Below are 18,041 nucleotides of genomic sequence, written 5' to 3' on the forward strand. Positions count from 1 at the left end.
ATAAGAGGATTCTGGAACAATCTGCACTCCATGAGCCCCCTCTTATCCCCCAGCCCCCATTGTTACCAGCAAGCATCTGCTGAGCACATCACCAAAGGCCATGACCTCTCCCTAACCGTTTTAACCTGACCCAGCTTAATATCCTCATCCCCACCCAACCCCTTCCGCATAAGAGTCCGCCAGCTGCAGCAAATTTGCAGGAAGCAAGAAACAACCCCTGTTATCATTTTGGAATGAGCTAACCCATCCCTCCCCCAGTTTGGTTAACAGTAAATTGCAGCCTGGTTTGTTTTTGCAGTTAGTGCCATCATTAATTCACTCTGGTTGGGAAATGTATCCTTCCTCTCCCAACTCTCCTCCTGCCCTCCGCTCTTCAGGCCTCCTCATTCACTCAGACACCAGAAGCCTCAGGAGGGCTTGCACCTGAGAGATGCGTATCAGTGGTCAGGTGAGACGGGGAGAGGCATCTGGGTAAATGCTAAAGGATCCTGAGTGTCAGAGAGGTGCTTTCCAGAACAGCAAAGGGGCTTTCTTCTGCTCTCAGCAGTCTCCTGCCTCTGGGAGCTGACTGTGCTAGAGACTGGAAGGTGGGATAAGGAAGGACCTGCCTTCCCCTGGCCTGGAGGTCCGTGGACTTTCCGGTGAGTCTCAGCTTCCAAGGGCACATGCCCTCTGACCGGGCCCTGGCCCACCTCTTTAGGGGGCCCTGCAAGTGAAGTCTAGGTGTCAACCAGGCAGACTGGGAGCCTGGGGTGGGGCAGCCAGGATGCTCTGTAAAGATTGTATTTATTTTCAAAATCCTGTCATTTGAGACACCATGGTCCCATTTGCTCCACTAATTCTTTAGTTTCCCTAATTCCTTTATCTTCCTTCACTCTCCCTCTTCCCCAGCTCCCCTCCTGCCTCAGAGCCTTCTTCCCACATCCTCTCTTCCCTGGCTGCCTCTTCCTCCTCTGCCTGTCTCACCTCCTCCTCCAGCATCTGAGTGAGAAGAGAACTCCCAGGACAGGAAGTGGGGGGCCCACACACCCGAGCCACTCTCTAGTGGCCTGAGACACATGGGGGGGGGGTGGGGGGGTTGGAGAGCTTTAGAAAAAAAATCCCTCTAGACCTTTGGCTTCTGTCTTATTCTCCTGGGCTTTCTCTGTGCTGGCCTCCCTGGTCTCTCTAAGTCGCCCTCCTCTGCTCCTGTGTGCTCTCCCCCTTTCTCTTTATTTTAGTGTCTATGTCCTGAGGGGCAGCTCCTTGAGAAGGCCTGCTTATTTCCTCTAGGGGGCAGCTTTGGCCACACACACACACCCCAACCTTCCCCCCTCCCCCCAGGCCCAAGGCTACCTAAGGACAATTCTGAGTTCAGACCTTAACTCTGTGGTGGGACATGGGGGAGGGGTTCTGTCCTTTAAACTCTGGTGGCCCCTCCCTCTCCTTTCCAAGGCCTCTGGGAGAGACTCACACCTGACACACACCTGACCTGGAGAGGCCCCTAAAAGACCTTAGGCAAGGCCCTTCCTGTAAAGAGTTAAGGAAATAGCTCAAGAAGTGTAGGCCCATCCCCCAGCAAGGGGGGAGGGTGTTTGAGGGGGCTGGGCTTTGGCAGGGATGGTAGGAAGACTAGAACGAGCTCTGGGTGCAGGGTGAGACCAGGATGCCTCAGAAAAAATAATAAAAGGGACTCTTGCAAAGCTCCAGGGAACAGATGTTTTCCATTTGGAGCCTGCCTAGAGAAAGCACAGGGGGGTGGGAGGGGTGGAGAGATTGGAGGAAGAGGAAGAAAAGCTGGGCAAGAGAGGAGGTCAACACTAGGCAGGGGAGATGAGAAAAGAACATCAGAAGGGAGGGAGAAAGGACTGGGGGACGCAAGGGCCCTGGGAACCAGGGTGATGACCTTGGCTGAGATGCGAGGGAAGTCCAGTAACAAACAGTGAGTGTTCATCCAGCCCTGGCCAAGGGAGGCCCGGATGGGTGTGGGCACCGCCAGGCCCTGGGGGGAGTGGCTGGGGCAGAGGGCAGGCTCAGTCCCATGAGCTCCTGCTGTATGTGGGGAGCTCCGTGTTTGGTAAAACCTCGAGGGGAGGAGGGCACAGACTGCAGACCTTGAGGCTAGGAAGAAGGGCCAAGCTGCAGCCCCTAGACCTGTGGGCCTGTCTGCAGGTCGGAGGCCCCGCCCTGGAGGCCAGGCCTGCCAGGGACTGTCTGCAAGACAGCCAGGAGCCCTCAGGAGACCTCTCTTCCCTGGCTCTGTTCTGTGTCATCTGGTTTCCTGCCTCACTGGTAATGAAGTCCACTGGAGCAAAGCAGCCCTACCTATTTTTCAGGGCATGTTCTCTTGTGTGGCCACCCAACACAGCTTCAGGCCCCAAGGAAAGAGGGAAGTGAGGCTCTCTGTAATTGAAATCTGTTGATGTGAAGGCACTGTGAGGTGTCCCCAAGGGAGGCACCAGGGACAGCCTTGGGAGACAGGGCAGCAAGTTGTAAACAGTCTTAATGAGCCACTCCTGAGCCAGGTGGACCAGGCCTGGGGCAGGCCTTCTGGGACAGGGCTAGAAGAAGGGGAAGCCTGGCCTTGGGGCCTCAGAGCACAGAGCAGTCACAGGGGCTGGTGCCAAACAGGCTTCCCTCCCCCGCCCTACCCCCCATAACATTCACACCTTGAACTTCCTCTGCTTCTCCTCCTCCATCACCTGGGGGAGTTCTGCCGTGGTGAAGCTGTGCTCTCAGGGTCTACACAGCCTTTCTTCTTTCTACCACACAAAAGCCCCTGTACCTTTAGGACCCATCTCAAATGCCACCTCCTCCAAGAAGACTTCCCTGACCACACCAGCACAGCTGACCTGACCCCTTCTGAGTACCCAGAAGTGGCACTTGCATTTCACGGCCCTGCCCAGCAGTTTGGTGGCCTAGCTGCCCCTCTCCCCTGCTCCAATCTTTCTCCTCATAGGAGGGCCAGGTACACAGTCAGTACTCAGTAGGTGTACATTGGGCGCTCAGTTATGAAGGCAACCTGTTCAGCCCTGAGGAGCAACTCAGAAGGGGAGCAACTCAGAAGGGGAGCAACAAGAACCAAGGAGAACGGAGGTCCAGATAACCAAACCCCTGACTGCTGGGCCATCCTTCCCTGCAAGAGCCTGTGTTCAAAGACCTCCTCTCCTTCTGGCCTCACTTTCCTGTGTTTTCTGCCTTGGGACTCTTCAGTTAAGACTGTCTCCAGGGACAGGAGCCTTTCTCTCTCCCCTTATTGTGGGAAGCTGGTTTCTCTGTATTTAATTAATTTCTCGGATCCTCCCAAATTCTCATCTTCACCAGGGAAGAAAAGCACCTTGCTCAAAAAGGCCTCTGTTGTATTTTAGGATGTGGCCAGCGGCTTTGTTGCACAACGAACCTTTAGGCAACTTGCATGCTAAGTACCCCAGTGCTGTGCTTTGCAGTCAGGCTTAGAGAGGCTGCCTTCCTGCTTCTTAGCAGAACAGGAAGATGGGGTGTCTGGGCCTGCTTTTTCTACCTTTTTCTGAGAACTTCTTTGGGGATGTCTGCTACCCGCCCTACCCCAGACCTCATCTGAACTTGTGTAACCTCAGCTCTCAGCCTCTGCTAGGAACAGCTCTTGGCAAAGCTGCACCACAGACTCTGCGTGCCCTTCTGTGCTCCCATCTGTGCACGGGCCTTCTGTGACTTCAGTCTGGGCACCCACCCCGGGAGGGGGCAGCTGAGCCCTGAGCTGCCATGAGAGGAAGGCTGAGTGGGCCGCGAGGCCCAGCTGCAACCCACCAGGCCATGTTTCTAAAAGCGCCTGCCGTGGGTGTACCTGCCGTGTGGGTTTAAAATGTGCTTTTATGTAGGCTGGTCCAGGATCAGAGAAACGGCCTGATTTAACTCTGATCTGGGGAGAAGGCAAACTGGTCATGGGCAGATCCTCTGTGACTACTGGGAAAGATGTGCAGCCCCCCACTCCCTTCTTACCCCCATTCCCTTTTCATATGGAAGAAGCCCTGAGCTTTGGAGGGAGGTGGGTGCTGCTGGGGGCCAGGCCCCGTCTAGTCCTCCCTCTCTCAGCCTGGTTTGTTAGCATGGGGCTCACAGAGCACCTGCTTCTCAGAGCTGGGGCCCGGCCCACAGTTGGCTCCCAGGAAGTGCAGGTGGTTTTGTGGCTGTTACTGCGCTCCTTGGTGGGAGCCCCAGCTCTGCCCCTTCCAGACGCTTCCAGACTCTGTCTTCCTCCTCCCGCCCCCTTCCTTGGCAGGATCACTTGGCACTTGCTCTGCACACACTGCACACACTCCTGCCTCATCCGGATCACAAGGGTGGAGTTAGTTCTCCAGTCAGCCTCCCTCCCCAGAGACTGAGACCTGAGGGGAGCCACCCATCTGCTTCCCTCCCCCACCCCAGACACATAATGAATGGTGAAGTGTAGGGACACTGAAAAAAGGTCCCTTGGCAAAGGCTTAGCTCCAGGGGACACCACCCAGACCTCCACTGCCAGGCCCTGAAGTCAGACAGCCCAAGGCAAACCCTGCTTCATGGCCTGCTCTCCCTGTGGCCTTAGGCAAGTCCCTCTCACTCTCAGGCCCAGTTTCCTCCTCCTTGAAGTGGATGATGAAAGTGCTGTCCTGCAGGGTTTGGGGAGCATTGGCTGAGATGGTCTGTGTGGAGCGCATAGTGTGGCATCTGGCTGAGTGGGCACTCGGAAATCACTGCTGGGGTTACCACTGCATCCTGAGCAAGCCCGTCTTGTGCCGTGACTTGGTGGGAGGGTTGCTGTCACCTAAGCCCTATTCCCAGCTTTGGGGCTAACAGCTGCAGGGAGGGGGGCCGCTCTGACTTTTCCCACCCCCCTCACCTCCTACTGCCCTTCTGGTTTCGCAGCTGAGCTGTTCATGGAGCAGCAACACCTCAAGGAAGCAGGTTTCTGCATCCAGGAGGCAGCGGGCCTCTTCCCCACCTCGCATTCGGTGCTCTACATGCGGGGCCGACTGGCAGAGATGAAGGGCAGCTTGGAGGAGGCCAAGCAGCTGTACAAGGAGGCACTGACGGTGAACCCCGATGGCGTGCGCATCATGCACAGCCTGGTGAGTCAGGCCTTAGGGCCTCCTATCCCCTCCATGGCCTGCCAAGGCCTTCCAGCCCCTGTTGCTTGGCATTTGTGGGGAGGTGGCTAGCTCCCTGGTGTGTTGGGAGAGAGAACTCACTCTCTTACAGGTTCAGGCTGTTCATCTTCAATTAGGGCTGAGGTGATGAAAAAGTCCTAGAGGGTTGCTTATCATTCTTTGTGACTTCCTTTTTTGTTCTAAAGGTCTGTGAAGGCAATCTAGCCCCAAAGGGCTTTTACTGGACTTACCAGATCCTTGCTTTGGAGGCTCGAGGCAGATACTAAAAAGTTGTTTTTTCTGGGGATCCCCAGACCCTCTCTGGACTGCCTCCCCCATTTTGGAGGATCTTCCTGCCTCCTTGGTGGGATTCATTATGTGTCTGGCTTGGCTGTCAGGCCTGACTCGAACACACATTGAGTATGGCCCCTGGGGGGCTATGAGGGCCCAGCAACCCTCAATCCTGGGGCACGGAATAAGGGATTCTGCGAATGCCCAAGGGTGCAGTAGTGACCTTTCTGTGGGAAGGTTCAGAGCAGGGACCAGGACACTGGTGCCCTTGTCCTGGCTTTGCGATTCTGTTCTTGGGTGATGATGGGCAAGTTACCCACTCCTCTGAACAGGAGGGATTTACCTGTCTGTGCAAGGGGAAGCCTCTGGTCCAGGCTGCATTTATTGAGGACCTGCTCGGACAGATGGTATATAGTGGAGATGACTATCTTCCCTGTCTGCCTTAGCTGCTGTCAGAATAAGTTTCAGGATCTGCATGTACACTGATAGTTGAAGTATAATTTAAGAACCCAGTTAGCAACAGTTTTCCCCTGGCAAGGTCTACCAGCATGGGGGTGTCACTGCTGTCTGCACATGGAGACAGAAAGATCAGGAGAATGATTCCAGGGGGCTGAAGGTGAAGGGTTATAATGCCAAGAGGAGTCTGATGTGTTCACGAGCTGAAGCTACAGGGAGTTTGAGGTCAGCACCGTATCAGGAAAAATAGTACCACTCCTAGAACAGGCTAAGTACAAACTCAGGAATCCTCTAGTGGGGATATTGCCAAGAGCATGGAAAGATAGGCGGGGGAGAGTGGGAGGACTGGTCCAGGCCATATTTACAAGGTCCTTTCCAGCCCTGAGAGTCCTGGAGAACAACTATCATCCCTACCCTGCGGGACTTCTCTAGGGCGTTCTAGCTGAGGCCCCACTCCGCGCCACGGTTGTAGAAGGCACACAGTGACATCACAGCCTGGCCCGTGCTCCCCTCCACGTAGCCCTGTGTTGCCTTCCAGTCTGCTCAGCAAATGTCTGTTTTTCACTTGGCACATCCTCCTTCCTCCCACAATTCAGACATTAGCCCCTCTGATAAATTTCTCCCCGGAGGTCACATCCAAAAACTTGATTATGGAGGTGGGAGGGGGAATGTGGACTTGGATCGCTGGGCCTGCAGCCAGGCTGCACATCTGCCTTCCTCTGTGCGCACAGGCAGGAGTCTGCCATCTGAGTCCCTCAAACCCAATGAAATCCAATAACAAGTACAATTTTCAAGTAACAGTGTACCATTTTTCATTTATGCTTATTATTGTTTGTAGCTATTTTCCTGAAATTGAAGCTGTTTCCAAGGGCGGGTTTCCATGGTAACTGAATAGCTGTCCAGAGTGGCTCACCAGAGATGTTTCTGCAATGGTCCCTTTTCTCCTCCCGGGGTGCCTTGCTGATTTGATGAAATTGGAGCAAGCCGGAGCCAGGCCTGCGCACTGTTAAAGTTGCAGGCAACCAGAGGGGCAGTTGGCGGTGGCGTGGGCAGCCATCCCGCTTCCACATGCTCTGTTCCTGCCAGCATCCCACACACATACATAAAAAATAGCAAACTTCAAGCCTGGGGAAGATTTACTAAGCACTCTTTTCCCCAAAGACACGCGAACACTTTGGCATGTTGATCTCCAGTGTTTGCTGATCTAAGTTCTCCTCTGTACTGGCCCCAGACTCAGGCCATCTGGCTCTGGCCAGATAATCCTGCTGTAGCGCTAATTCACTTGGGTGACTTAGGGAAAGACACACTTAACTTCCATGCTCCTGATGTAAATTGTTCATTTTGTAAATGAACAACAATTGTCGTCATTCCTAGACCAGTGTAGTTCTAACCAAATGAGGTGAGGCACATGAACGTGCTTCTGAAAATCTCCAGTGCCACATCAGAGAACACAAAACACAGTATATCCAAAATCACTCTCTAGTTCTTCACCCATGGCAGACATTGCCGATCAGTCACAGCACTTTCTCCCCACTGAGCGCAGATAGTTTTTCACCACAGTAGAGCATGATGGGAGCCACTGCCAGTGGGTCTGAATCAGGTTAACGTTTATGTAGGGAAGTCACTGTAAAAATAGTTGGTAGAGAAACGCATTTGTGTTTCAGCTTTTGTGAACTTGGCATCCTTGGGGAATAGTCCAGAGAAAGGGACACGTTGGGAAACTGGTATTTCCCCCATGGAGTCATTGCCAGGGCAGGCTCCCAGGGTAAACATCCTTACCCTGCCACTGTGCCTCTATGAGGACATTGGCCTCCACTGGGCACAAGAGGAAGGTGAGGTATCCTCCCCGAGTGCATGGCCACCCCCACAACCTGGGCTGGCGGAGCTCTACATCCCTCATGAGCTGTGTGGGTGCCTGTTTCAGCCCTGTAGCCCTTGGGGTGGGGTCAGCACGTACCAGGAGACCAGCCTCAGGGCCTGGGGCTGTGTGCATGGAATAGGAGGGGTTCCCAGGGCTGGAAAAAGTCCTCTCAGTGTGGAAATGTTTGAGGCAAGAGTCACGGTTCAGGCATTTTTAAGAATATAAACTTTGGCCCATAAGCAGATCCTCTTGCCCTCCCTGCCCTGGAAATGAAAGATGTTTTCATGGTTCTTGCTGGACTCAGCGCAGGCTCTTCTACCAGATCAGCCAGGAAAGAGACCCCTCCCGGAGGGGCCTCCATGGCACCCAAAGCAGTGTCCCAGAGGAGACTGTGCCGTTCTGCAGGCCACCACTTCTGCCAGGCCCTGGTTCTGCAGGCCACCACCTCTGCCAGGCCCGAGGGTGGCTAGGGAACTGGTCTGCCAAGTGCAGGAAGAAAAAGGTGTGCTCTTGCAGATGGAAATTCCCAGTGAAATCTCAGAAGCAGGTTCTGAAAGCCTGTGCCAGAGCCATCTCAGCTCCCTCAGGCAGTCCGAAACCCCGCTCAGCCTGGGTGTTCAGAACTGAATTTGCTGGCAGAAGAGTCTAATTCAGGGAAGATCCTCCTGAGGAAATATGAGCAGGGGAGCAGGGTCCTTCCCACGATGAGCAGAGCTGGCTCCCAGGTCACACTGCTCTCAAGAGGGCTGCATCGGTGTGGCCAAGAAGGGCCCCCCAGGCAGCCAGCACCCACCTTTCTCCAAGCCTGTCTCTACACTGCCACCTTCCAGAACCCGCTCTGCATCAGCCCCTCCAAGGGAGCTGGGCCACCTGGGGACAGCAGGGAGCCCAGGGAGTGAATGATGGAGTGGTGGAGTCTCTGAGTACCCTCCTGAGAAAGGGGTTCCTTTGCAGTCACTTGGCCTTGATGGCAGGTAGATCACCAGCCGTGGCCACATGAACTCACTTTCCCTGTCCTGTTGGTTGAACAGGGAGTGTGGATGCTTTGGCACAGCCTGTTTCACTGCAGGAGACAGCTTGAAAGCCTCAGCCATGAGTGGGCAGGCACGGCTACATCCCTGCCACCTGCGTTTGTGGGTGGTGCTCTGCCCGCATCCTCCTGGGACAGACTGAGGAGTTCGGGGTTCCCTGATGCATCTGTCTAGAGTCCCTGCTTTGCTCCTCACTGGCCTCTGTACCCCTGGTCATGCTTTCTTCTTGGAGCAGCGCTCCAGGCTCCTGCAGGCTTTCTTCCTAGGGAGGGGTGGGGAGGCCTCCCCCTGCAGCAGCAGAGAGCCTGCTCTGCATGAGCTTTGGTTCCTGTGATACGGATGTAATTTCTGAAGCAGTCCTGGCTGTGTGACCAGCCTCTTGTCTCTGCAGACCCTGGAAAGACAGGAATACAGCATTTCTGTCATCTGTTGCCTTCTGATGAGAGCGTGGTGATGAATTATTCCCCTTAATTTGTTCCCTTTTGCTCCCAGCATGGAGCAGACTGTCTTGTTCTTTAAGTGGGTTTGGGGGATCAAGAGCATGGTCATGGCATGCAGCATCCCCAGATGGCCCAGGAGCCTCTCACCCCCTCCCCGGGCTGAGGCATGCAGCCGCACATCTTAAGTCCCCTGAAGCTCACAAGGCCCTTCCTGCTCCTCCCTAGGGGAGGGGCCCGCATGACTGAGGTTCTGGGGTGAGCCTTTTGCCAGCATTTCAGTAATCCTGCAAAAAGGTCTGATCTCTAAGGGTTACATCCAGCTGCACAGATCTTCCCCCTTCACCCTCCTCAGTTAGCCCCCTCCCTGAGGGATGGAACCCACAGGAGAGGCAGTAGACCTAAGACCACTACCAGCTCTCAGTCATCCTGGTGACAGAGGGTACTTATACTCCCTGGCTCAGTTTTCTCTCCTGTCAAATGGGGCTAGGGAATCAGGCTTCTGCAACCTCGGACAGTAGTTTTAGGACTGAGATGAGCTAAGAGCTATAAAAAGATGAATCAGGGCCTCCCCGGTGGCGCAGCGATTGAGCGCTGGGTTGCGAAGCTGCCCGCAGCCTCTGCAGCACCAGTTCGATCCCCGGCTGCTCCTCGGCCACCGGAGGAGGGTCCCACATGGCGCGCAGACCTCTCCTGCCGCCCGCTGCTCCCCTCAGCAGTGTACTTCGGTCCTTCTGCCTGCTCTGCTCCCCGCTCTGGCTCTGGTGAATTCTCTCACCCTCCCTTGCTTCTGACTGTACCCAGTGCATGTATAAATAATAAATAAATAAATCTTTAAAAAAAGAAAAAAAAAAGATGAATCACCATTGGGCATTTTTGTCACCATTTGCATGAGACTTGATGGCAGTGACCTGAGCACACTTGGACCAGACTGCTTGGGGGGGAGGTCATTGGCTCAAATTTCCTTGCATTGCTGGGGGTGCTCGGGCAGCAGGGGGAGCGTGGTGCCACTAGGGCACTGAAAAGGCAGGGGGGTTGCTGGGCAGGGACCAGGAACCTCAGAATTGACTATGGGGCCAACTTGCCTAGGGCTGGTGGGCTGCAGTGGTTTTAAGCCTCCGTAGCAGAGCTGGTTCAGGCCTGGAGTCTACAGCACGGACTTGAGTCTCTCTTTGCTTTTACTTGCTATTTCGTCTTGCCTGAGTTCCTCTGTCTCTCAGCATCTGTGTCCTCATCTGTAAATCAGGACTCACAATGCCAAGCGCTGAGGGCTCCTGTTAGAACTAGGCGAAATCATTTTGTAAGTTAGTGGTCCAGCAGTTGGGTTACTATTTTCACATTTTGAAGCACACTCCCAGCACAGGTTCCATGCTCTTGGTTTGCAGAGGGAAGCCCAGTGACTCAGTGTAGCTGAGAGCTGCTTGCTGCTCATTCAGTCTACCAGGTGATGCAGACCAAGGCCCAGGTGTCCAGGACACTGACTCCAGATGGCCCATGCATGAGACAAGCGCGTCCCTGACCTTAGCTGAGAGTGTGAGAAGCTGCTTTATAGGCAAAGAATCTGAGTTGAGGGACCAGGGGTATTTGAGATCTGGTCTTACTGTTTCCTATGTTGGGTGAGACTACTCAGCTAAAGCAGCATGCTCAGGCCCTGAGGCTAGTGGAGGGAAGGAGCAGGAGGGCCAGGTTCTGGAGTGGCCCTGCTCAGCCCCGCACTCTGGCCTATAGTCATGGCAGCTGGTACAGTCTCTGCTTTCTGACTTTAAGGAGGAAACACTTCCTGCTTCCTGAGTAGCAGAGAAGTGAAACTCAGACCCAGGTCTTCTGGAGGTTCCCTGATGCCAGATGAGGCCTGATAGCACCCAAGTAGCAGGGCCTCTTTCCTGGGGTCCTGCTGGCTATTGCTTTTGTACCATGCACAGGTCCAGAACACCCTGTTAAATCTAGGCTTTTTGTTCCTTGGCTTCCTGAGCTGTGGCAGGTGGCCAGGAGGGGCCAGGCAGCCTGAGTCTTGCCCTCAGCTTTATGTATTGAGAACCCGAGTTCTCCTTGCACTCACAGCCTCATCAGTGGTGTCTCTGCCTGCCTGCCCCAGTGTGGTAGAATATTGCTTTTGTTTGGCAGAAGTTCAGTAAGAATATCTTGTGGGCCACTTAACCGCCTAGTTTCATTGTAAGTTTACTCTTCCACATCCCTCCCCAGATCTGCATTCCCTGATGGGAAACTCGAGGAAGAGAGTTCTGGTGGCCTACTGTAGAAGGAGGTTCAAGGGCTTGTCCCCCCAGCATGGCCTCGCTGGTGTTCAGAGGCCCCTGCTCACCATGGGGCTGGCACAGTCCCCAGCACACACCCTGTGCCCTCGCCCCAGGCTCTCCGACTTTCATGTGAATGAAAGCAACTTTCCCTGGCTCTGGGTGCAGGACTCTAGGAAAACCTTAGGCTGGTGTGTGCATACCAACCCTGGTGAGGAAGTGGACAGGAAGCTTGCTGTCAGCGATTCAGATCAGAATGATAGTTGAGCACTGTCGCCTTAATTTAGCCCCCAAATCAATGGTTTGAAAGATTCACTGTGTCTAGAGGATGCATGCCCAGAGTCCAGTTCTTGCCTCCCTCATCCAGGAGGCCATCACCACCCCCATAGTCTCTGCCTCCTGCTCAGAGGGAGGCGCTCTTGCCATGGAACCCCCTTGTCACTGCCCATCGCTGAGCCTTTGCTTCCAAAACCAGAATGCAGAGGCCTCATTGCAGCCTCCTGACCAAGCCCTGAGGCTGGGCCATGTTCCAGGGTGGGTGGAGCCCACAGCCAGCCCAGAATGTGAAACCAGCCCAGAAAGGGGAAGGAGGAAAGGCCAAGCCCCCTGCTGAGAGGCAGCACCTCCTAGGATGCAGCTCAGCCTTTCATCCAACCAGAGCTGCCCCATGAGCTCCACCCCCACACCCCAGCCTCAGTGAAGAGGCCCAATGGTCTTTAACTTCTCAGCCCTGGGGACCCCAGGAGGAGAAAGGGACAGGCATGGGTTCCCCCACACAGGAAGCACAGCCATTTCTGCTGAAGCCATCTAAGCTGGACTCTGTGTGAGTCTGGGGTACCCAGCAGGGGCCTCTCCCTATGAGAGCCTGCAGATGGGGACTAAAAAGATTTGGCCTTCATCCAATAGGACAGTAGGACCAAGCTGTGGCCTTGGAGCTGCCTGGAGGGCTGTGGTGCTATATGGACTAGGTACTCGGCCTGGAGAGAGGCTGCCTTCCCAGGCTAGTTGGACAGGTTGAGGCTGACACACCTGGGAGAATCCAGCATGCTGAAGAGCATGAGTGGCTGGAATGTGGACCTCCCTCTTAGGGTGTGTCAGCGCCACATTTCCAGGGCAGGTGCAGGGAGGGATCCTTCCTGTGGAACAGCCTCAGAGGTGGCCCCACCACAGACTCCTCCCTACAGCCCTGTGGTCCCCAAGCCAAGGGCTCCAGGGACCAGGAGGCTCCAGCAGCCTCCAGCTGATTCCCAGCTGAACCAGCTGGACAGACTGTTACAGAATCCCAGGAATGTGCCTTGAGCTCAGAAAGAAAATTCCCAAAATAACTTCTATAAATACTGGAGGGTAGGGGCGGTAGAGCGCTCAGCCTGGCCTGCAGATGGCCTAGCACTGGGGGCTGCTTCCCAGGCAAGCCTCCCCTCAAAAGAAAGAGGCTTCCATGGCCAGGAACTTCCTGCTGCCCCTTCCCTCTGGACAAGAATGTCAGGCTCTGAAGAGATGGGGTGAACAGAGATGGTGCGCAGTGGAAATCCTGAAGGGGGTAGACAGGGTCCGCTTCCCCCTCGTTCTCTCGGGCTGCCTGTTTCTGTGACCCCACGCAGTACTGTGCCCGCATCAGGGCCTCTGGTGTGCTTGACTCTGTGTCTGAGATCCTCCTACTCAACTCTACTGAGCTGCTTCTCTGTGGCGAATAGCAAGGCCTCGGGGGCCAGGGCCCCTGCCCTCAGGCTCAGGAAAGGCAGAGCAGAGTCACTTACCAGGGCAGGAGTGCTGCTGTCCTGGGGAAGTCTTCCTGTGGGAGCAGAGTAGGCAAGATGTGACCCAGTGCTCCCACCTCCCTAAGATCCAGGAAGGGAGAGAAGAACAAATGGACGCTGTCAGGAATTTCTGGGGAGCTCCATCATAGCCCTGAGCGCCACAGTCTACCCATCTCTCCACTTCAAGGCACATTGCACCATCACCGTGTACAACTCGCATGGGGCTTTCCAAACCTTGCCCGAGGGCAACACAGGTCAGGGTCAAAGCTGGGCATCACTCAGGAGGGCTAGTCTCCCGGCTGCCCCTCACAAGGGCGGGAGGAGTCAAGTCTGCAGGGATATTGGATGGCACCGAGGTCCAGCTTCTGTGTTCCCACCATCTCCCTGGGGACAGGTTCTCCAGGCAGCCAGGGGTAGGGATGACAGCAGGCCCTTGGCACAGCGCCGGGCTGGGGGCAGAGCAGGTGAGACCTCACATCTTCCCAGGGTGGGCCCCGCCCAGTTGTCAGGCAGCAAACAGCTCCGAGTTGCTACCAAACACGAAGGCGGCTGGTGTCTCGGGCAGGTGGCAGCAGATCCTGTTACAGACCCTGGGCCTCCAGGCCCCAGTCTGACCCCCACCCGCCTGGTGTCTCCTTTCAGGCTCTCAGGTCAGCACCCCAGGGTGGGGAGGACGTGATCCACCCCCCCCCAGGCCAGTCTTCCCCCACAAAGGGCCTTGCCCTGTGGAGAACTCAGCTGTCCCATCCCCCTAATCCACAGGCGTTCTGCTCATCTTGGGGACACTGCCACTGGCTGTCCACTCACTCTGGCTATGGGCTCTCTAGTCCGCCAGTGCAGAATCCTCACCGCAGCCCGTCAGTAAGGATTACTGGCTCCCCAGTTCACCGATGAGGAAACCACTGCTCAGAAAAATCGGCCGTGGGCCCCTGAGCTGCTTCCTCCATAGAACATGCAGAGGAGACTACTGCCAACCTCCCAAACTGAGCGTAAAACCAACACACATACATACACACACACACACACACCCCTGTTCAGCCTGCCAAACACCCACATAGTTGAGATCAGGGGTTTTCAAACATCTTGTTAGCAGTAGCGCTGTTTTTTTCAATGCAAATCCCCTGTGGAAGCTCAATATAAAAAACTTAGTTTGTAAAAGCCACCACAGGCCCACCCCCAACTCTGGAGACTGCTGGCCTGCCCTCTGTTTGTCCTTTCACTCCCCCTCAGGCAGCACTCATGGGGCTCGAACCTTCCATTTTTGGTGCTTAATTTTGGTGTCTGGCGGCCTGTCATCTCGCCTGCCTCCCTCCTTCCTGTGGGCCCTGTTCCATCCTGAACTGCTCAGGGTCCCGGCAGAAAAAGCTTGGCCTGGAGCCCCGCTGGCCAGACTGGGCACTGTCCTTCAGCTCTGGGCAGCCTCAAATCAGCATGGCTCCCATCTAGCCAGCCCATGGGCCTGCCTGAGGCCCTGCCCACGGCTCCACTGTCACCCACATGTCCCCATGGTTCCTGCTTCATTCCAGGTGGAAGAGATGCTATGAATACCGTGCCCCCTTCCTTTCACACACCACCACCCCCTGCCTGCCCCAGGCCCACCAGCCAGCACCTCTGAGATTTTTCCTAGGGCTTCCTGAGCACCATCTCACTCCTGCCTAATTGGCCCTGTTCCAAGCTCTCAGAGGGCTCTATGAAATCAGGCATGTGCATCTTCCCCAGTGGGTCTCCATAGCAACGCAGGGCCTAACTCTGGGGAGCGCAGTGAGGAGGAAAATGTTCCAGCTAAAAATGTACATGGCCGTAAGTGGGCGGGCACCTGAGAGGGGGCTCCAAGCACACAGAAGGCAGCTCCCCACCCCAGCCCCTGCCTGTCCAGGAAGTCCGTGTCGTTTGGGCTCTTCCTCATATCTTTGAGCAAGAGGAGGGCTCTGTGGTGCTGCCTTTGGGGCTGGACTACAGATCAGTGGGGCAGTACAAAGCAGCCTTTCTTGGACTAGAGGTTGAAAGAGGGCCCTGACTGCTCCCCCTGCTTGCCACCCCCTTGCGCCCTTCCTAGTGTGGGTGGAAGAGGATGAAGAGGGGACAGTGTGCCAGTTTCACTTCCCAGCCCCTTTTTATGATAATTCTGTCATTTCCTCTATCTCTCTGGCAACAATGTTGTTGGAACAATGTTGTTGGGGTCAAACAGCAGGGCCAAGCAGAACCCCCGGCCTGTCCACCCCTGACATGTCCTCCCAGAGCCTCTCCTGTCACCCAGCATCTGCCCCTGGTCCCTGGCCTCCTGTGATCCTCACCTGCTAGGCCAGACGTACCCAGAAAACGCTGCTGATGCAGGCAAAGGCACTGCCCCTCACCCTCCTCCTCCAGCTTGAGGTTCTTCCTGCCAGTTTTGAGTCCAAAACCCATAGCATAGATTCCTCCATGTCGCAGTGTCCCTGGGGAGAAGGGCAGGTCCTTATTGCAGCAGCAAGACCTGAGAGAAATAGGCCTGGTGCTGCTCACATGCACCGACACTGTTCAGGTGCTTTTCATAGGGGTGGCTGCAGTGATCTTTCTCAGTGAGAGAGGAAACTGAGGGCCAGAGTGGTGGCTTCTCCAGGACTCCCCCAGCTGGTAACAGGAAGACTCAAAGTCTGCTGTTTTGAAAGCCTGTCCTTTGAAAGAGAAACAGCTCCCACAGTGGGCGATATGGGCCGCAGGGCTGGGTCAAGGCCTGACTGGTGCTGGGCCAGCCCCCTCCCACGCCTTGGGGCCACGACCAGGCTGTCCCTGCCCAGGATGCCCTTGCTAACTCTGCCCTATCCTTGCTCCCCAGGGTCTGATGCTGAGTCGGCTGGGCCACAAGAGCCTGGCCCAGAAGGTGCTGCGAGATGCCGTGGAGAGGCAGAGCACCTGCCATGAGGCGTGGCAGGGCCTGGGCGAGGTGCTGCAGGCCCAGGGCCAGAGCGAGGCTGCCGTCGACTGCTTCCTCACCGCCCTGGAGTTGGAGGCCAGTAGCCCTGTGCTGCCCTTCTGCATCATCCCCAGAGAGCTCTGACAGGCCCTCCGGCGGGCAGGAGTGCCCAACAGGGGTGGGCAGTCACAGGCAGACAGGGGCAAGCGAGGGCAGGGGAGGCCTGGGGCCTTGGGGAAATACATCTCTAGGGACATGTCTGCAGGCTGCAGCCCTGGTTCTCCTCGCCTCCCCCATATGCAGTTTTCCTACAGAGCTGGCTGGGAACTGCTCATCTGGAGCTGGGTGGACCAGATTTGTATCAAAAGCAAATCCCTTGCTCTTTGGGACTCAGGCAGACATTGTGTCATTTATGAGCGAGGAAGTAGCCAGGAGGCACATCTCCATGGGGACCCTCCCCAGAGTGGCTGTGCAGCTAAGCGTGCAGTAAGGATCTGTGTGGCTCGGATACCTCCCACCCATCTAGAAGGCCTTGTACCGCGCTGCCCTTCCTCCACATCCCAGACCTTCACCTCTGTCTGCAGCAGCAAGGATGAACCCCCCAGCTGCTCCTGGCTGAGCTGAGAGCTTTCCCAGGTTTTCCCTCAGTGTCTCGGGAGACAGTCGGCTTGAAGCCTAAGTGACTTAGAGTCATGACTGACATGCGCCCCAAGAGCGTGGACAGGGGACCTTCACAGCTGACCTTCACCCCCTCCCATGCCTCTGTGCCTCGGGGAGCCCCATAGCCCTGGCCTCACACTCCAGTCTCAGGATAGGATTTTTAATCACTCGCAGGCCTTTGGGATGTCTGGGTTCCTCTCCTAGACTTTGAGTTAGTGGATCAGGCCAAATGTGGCCCCTTTTTGCTTTAGGTGGTCAACTGAATGCCACTGCTTCCCCCTCCCCCGATTTTGTTGTCAAATGCCTTTGGGGCTACTGGTGTCTGGCCAGGGACACTGAGCACCGGACCTAACTGACCTATGCCTACCGCCCCAGCTCCCTGGAATCATGCCCCCTCAAGCCCTTGACCAGTAGCCCCCAGAGGGGGACCCAGCCTTTCTGATGCCTTGCATCAACATGTCATTCCTTCAAGCCTTACCTTTCTGGACAATGTGTACAGTATAGATTTCTCTAGGGGCAATGTGGATATTCAGTCTCTGTCCCATCTCACCACACATAACTTATTTTTGCCTTATGGGGTGACTCAAGCCCCACTCTGGCCATCCATTGGTGCCCCCTGCCCAGCACCAAATGGGGACTGTGGTTGGAGACCCCAGGAAAAAGCAAGAGCTGGGCCCCTTGCCTCGGTGTACATGACACCCTGTTTGCAGGGGTCCCAGGAGCTGGTGGGTGGGTATTTTCCCCACTGGCTCCCCTATCCTGCTGCATAATGCTCTTGGAATTCTCCCCAAGAAGTCAGCCCCTATGAGCCTATCAGGGAATTCCTTTTTTATCTGCACTTTGGGTCTTAAAGCGCTATCAGATACAGTTGTTTTAAGATATGTGGGAAGGTCTGTGAGGACAGCCCTGGTTCGTCATAGCCCAATCTTTTTCCCCGGGCTAGTGGAAAACCACCCCCTTCGCGCACTGGCTAAGCCCTGCACACCCCACGTGCTTTCCAGAAGAGCTGTGCCTCCTGACCTTCCTGCTGGGCCAGGGGCTGGCTCTATGTGTATGTGAGTGTATAAATATATATATGATAGAGATCTATTTTTTTTTCTGGAATTCTGTTAGAAAAATAGTAAAAGGAAAAAAAAAAAAAAAACCAATGCTGTCATTGATTTGCCTTGGGCTGCCGGAAATATTGGTGGTCACTTGTTGGTACTAGAAAAGGCACCAAATGCATAGCAACGTGAAGCTTCCCCCTGTAGGAAGCCTCAGAGGGGGCCAAGGCTGAATAAAGAGATCCTTGAAGGGAAAGCAGATTTGTCTGAAGCATTGTG

General features: G+C 55.3%; 1 protein-coding gene across 1 annotated transcript in view; it reads left to right on the top strand.

The window, feature by feature from the left end:
* The window catches only part of TTC7A (tetratricopeptide repeat domain 7A), a gene marked incomplete at both ends in the record, with an annotated part of 101,761 nt that extends 85,558 nt beyond the window's left edge, over positions 1-16,203 (top strand). The window contains 2 exon segments of the mRNA XM_084235654.1: positions 4,861-5,063; positions 15,982-16,203. Coding sequence (XP_084091780.1) covers positions 4,861-5,063; positions 15,982-16,203 — 425 coding nt within the window.
* Between the last annotated feature and the right edge of the window lie 1,838 nt (positions 16,204-18,041).

Source organism: Talpa europaea, assembly GCF_964194135.1.
Source record: "Talpa europaea genome assembly, chromosome: 6".
In the NCBI taxonomy this organism is placed as follows: Eukaryota; Metazoa; Chordata; class Mammalia; order Eulipotyphla; family Talpidae; genus Talpa; species Talpa europaea.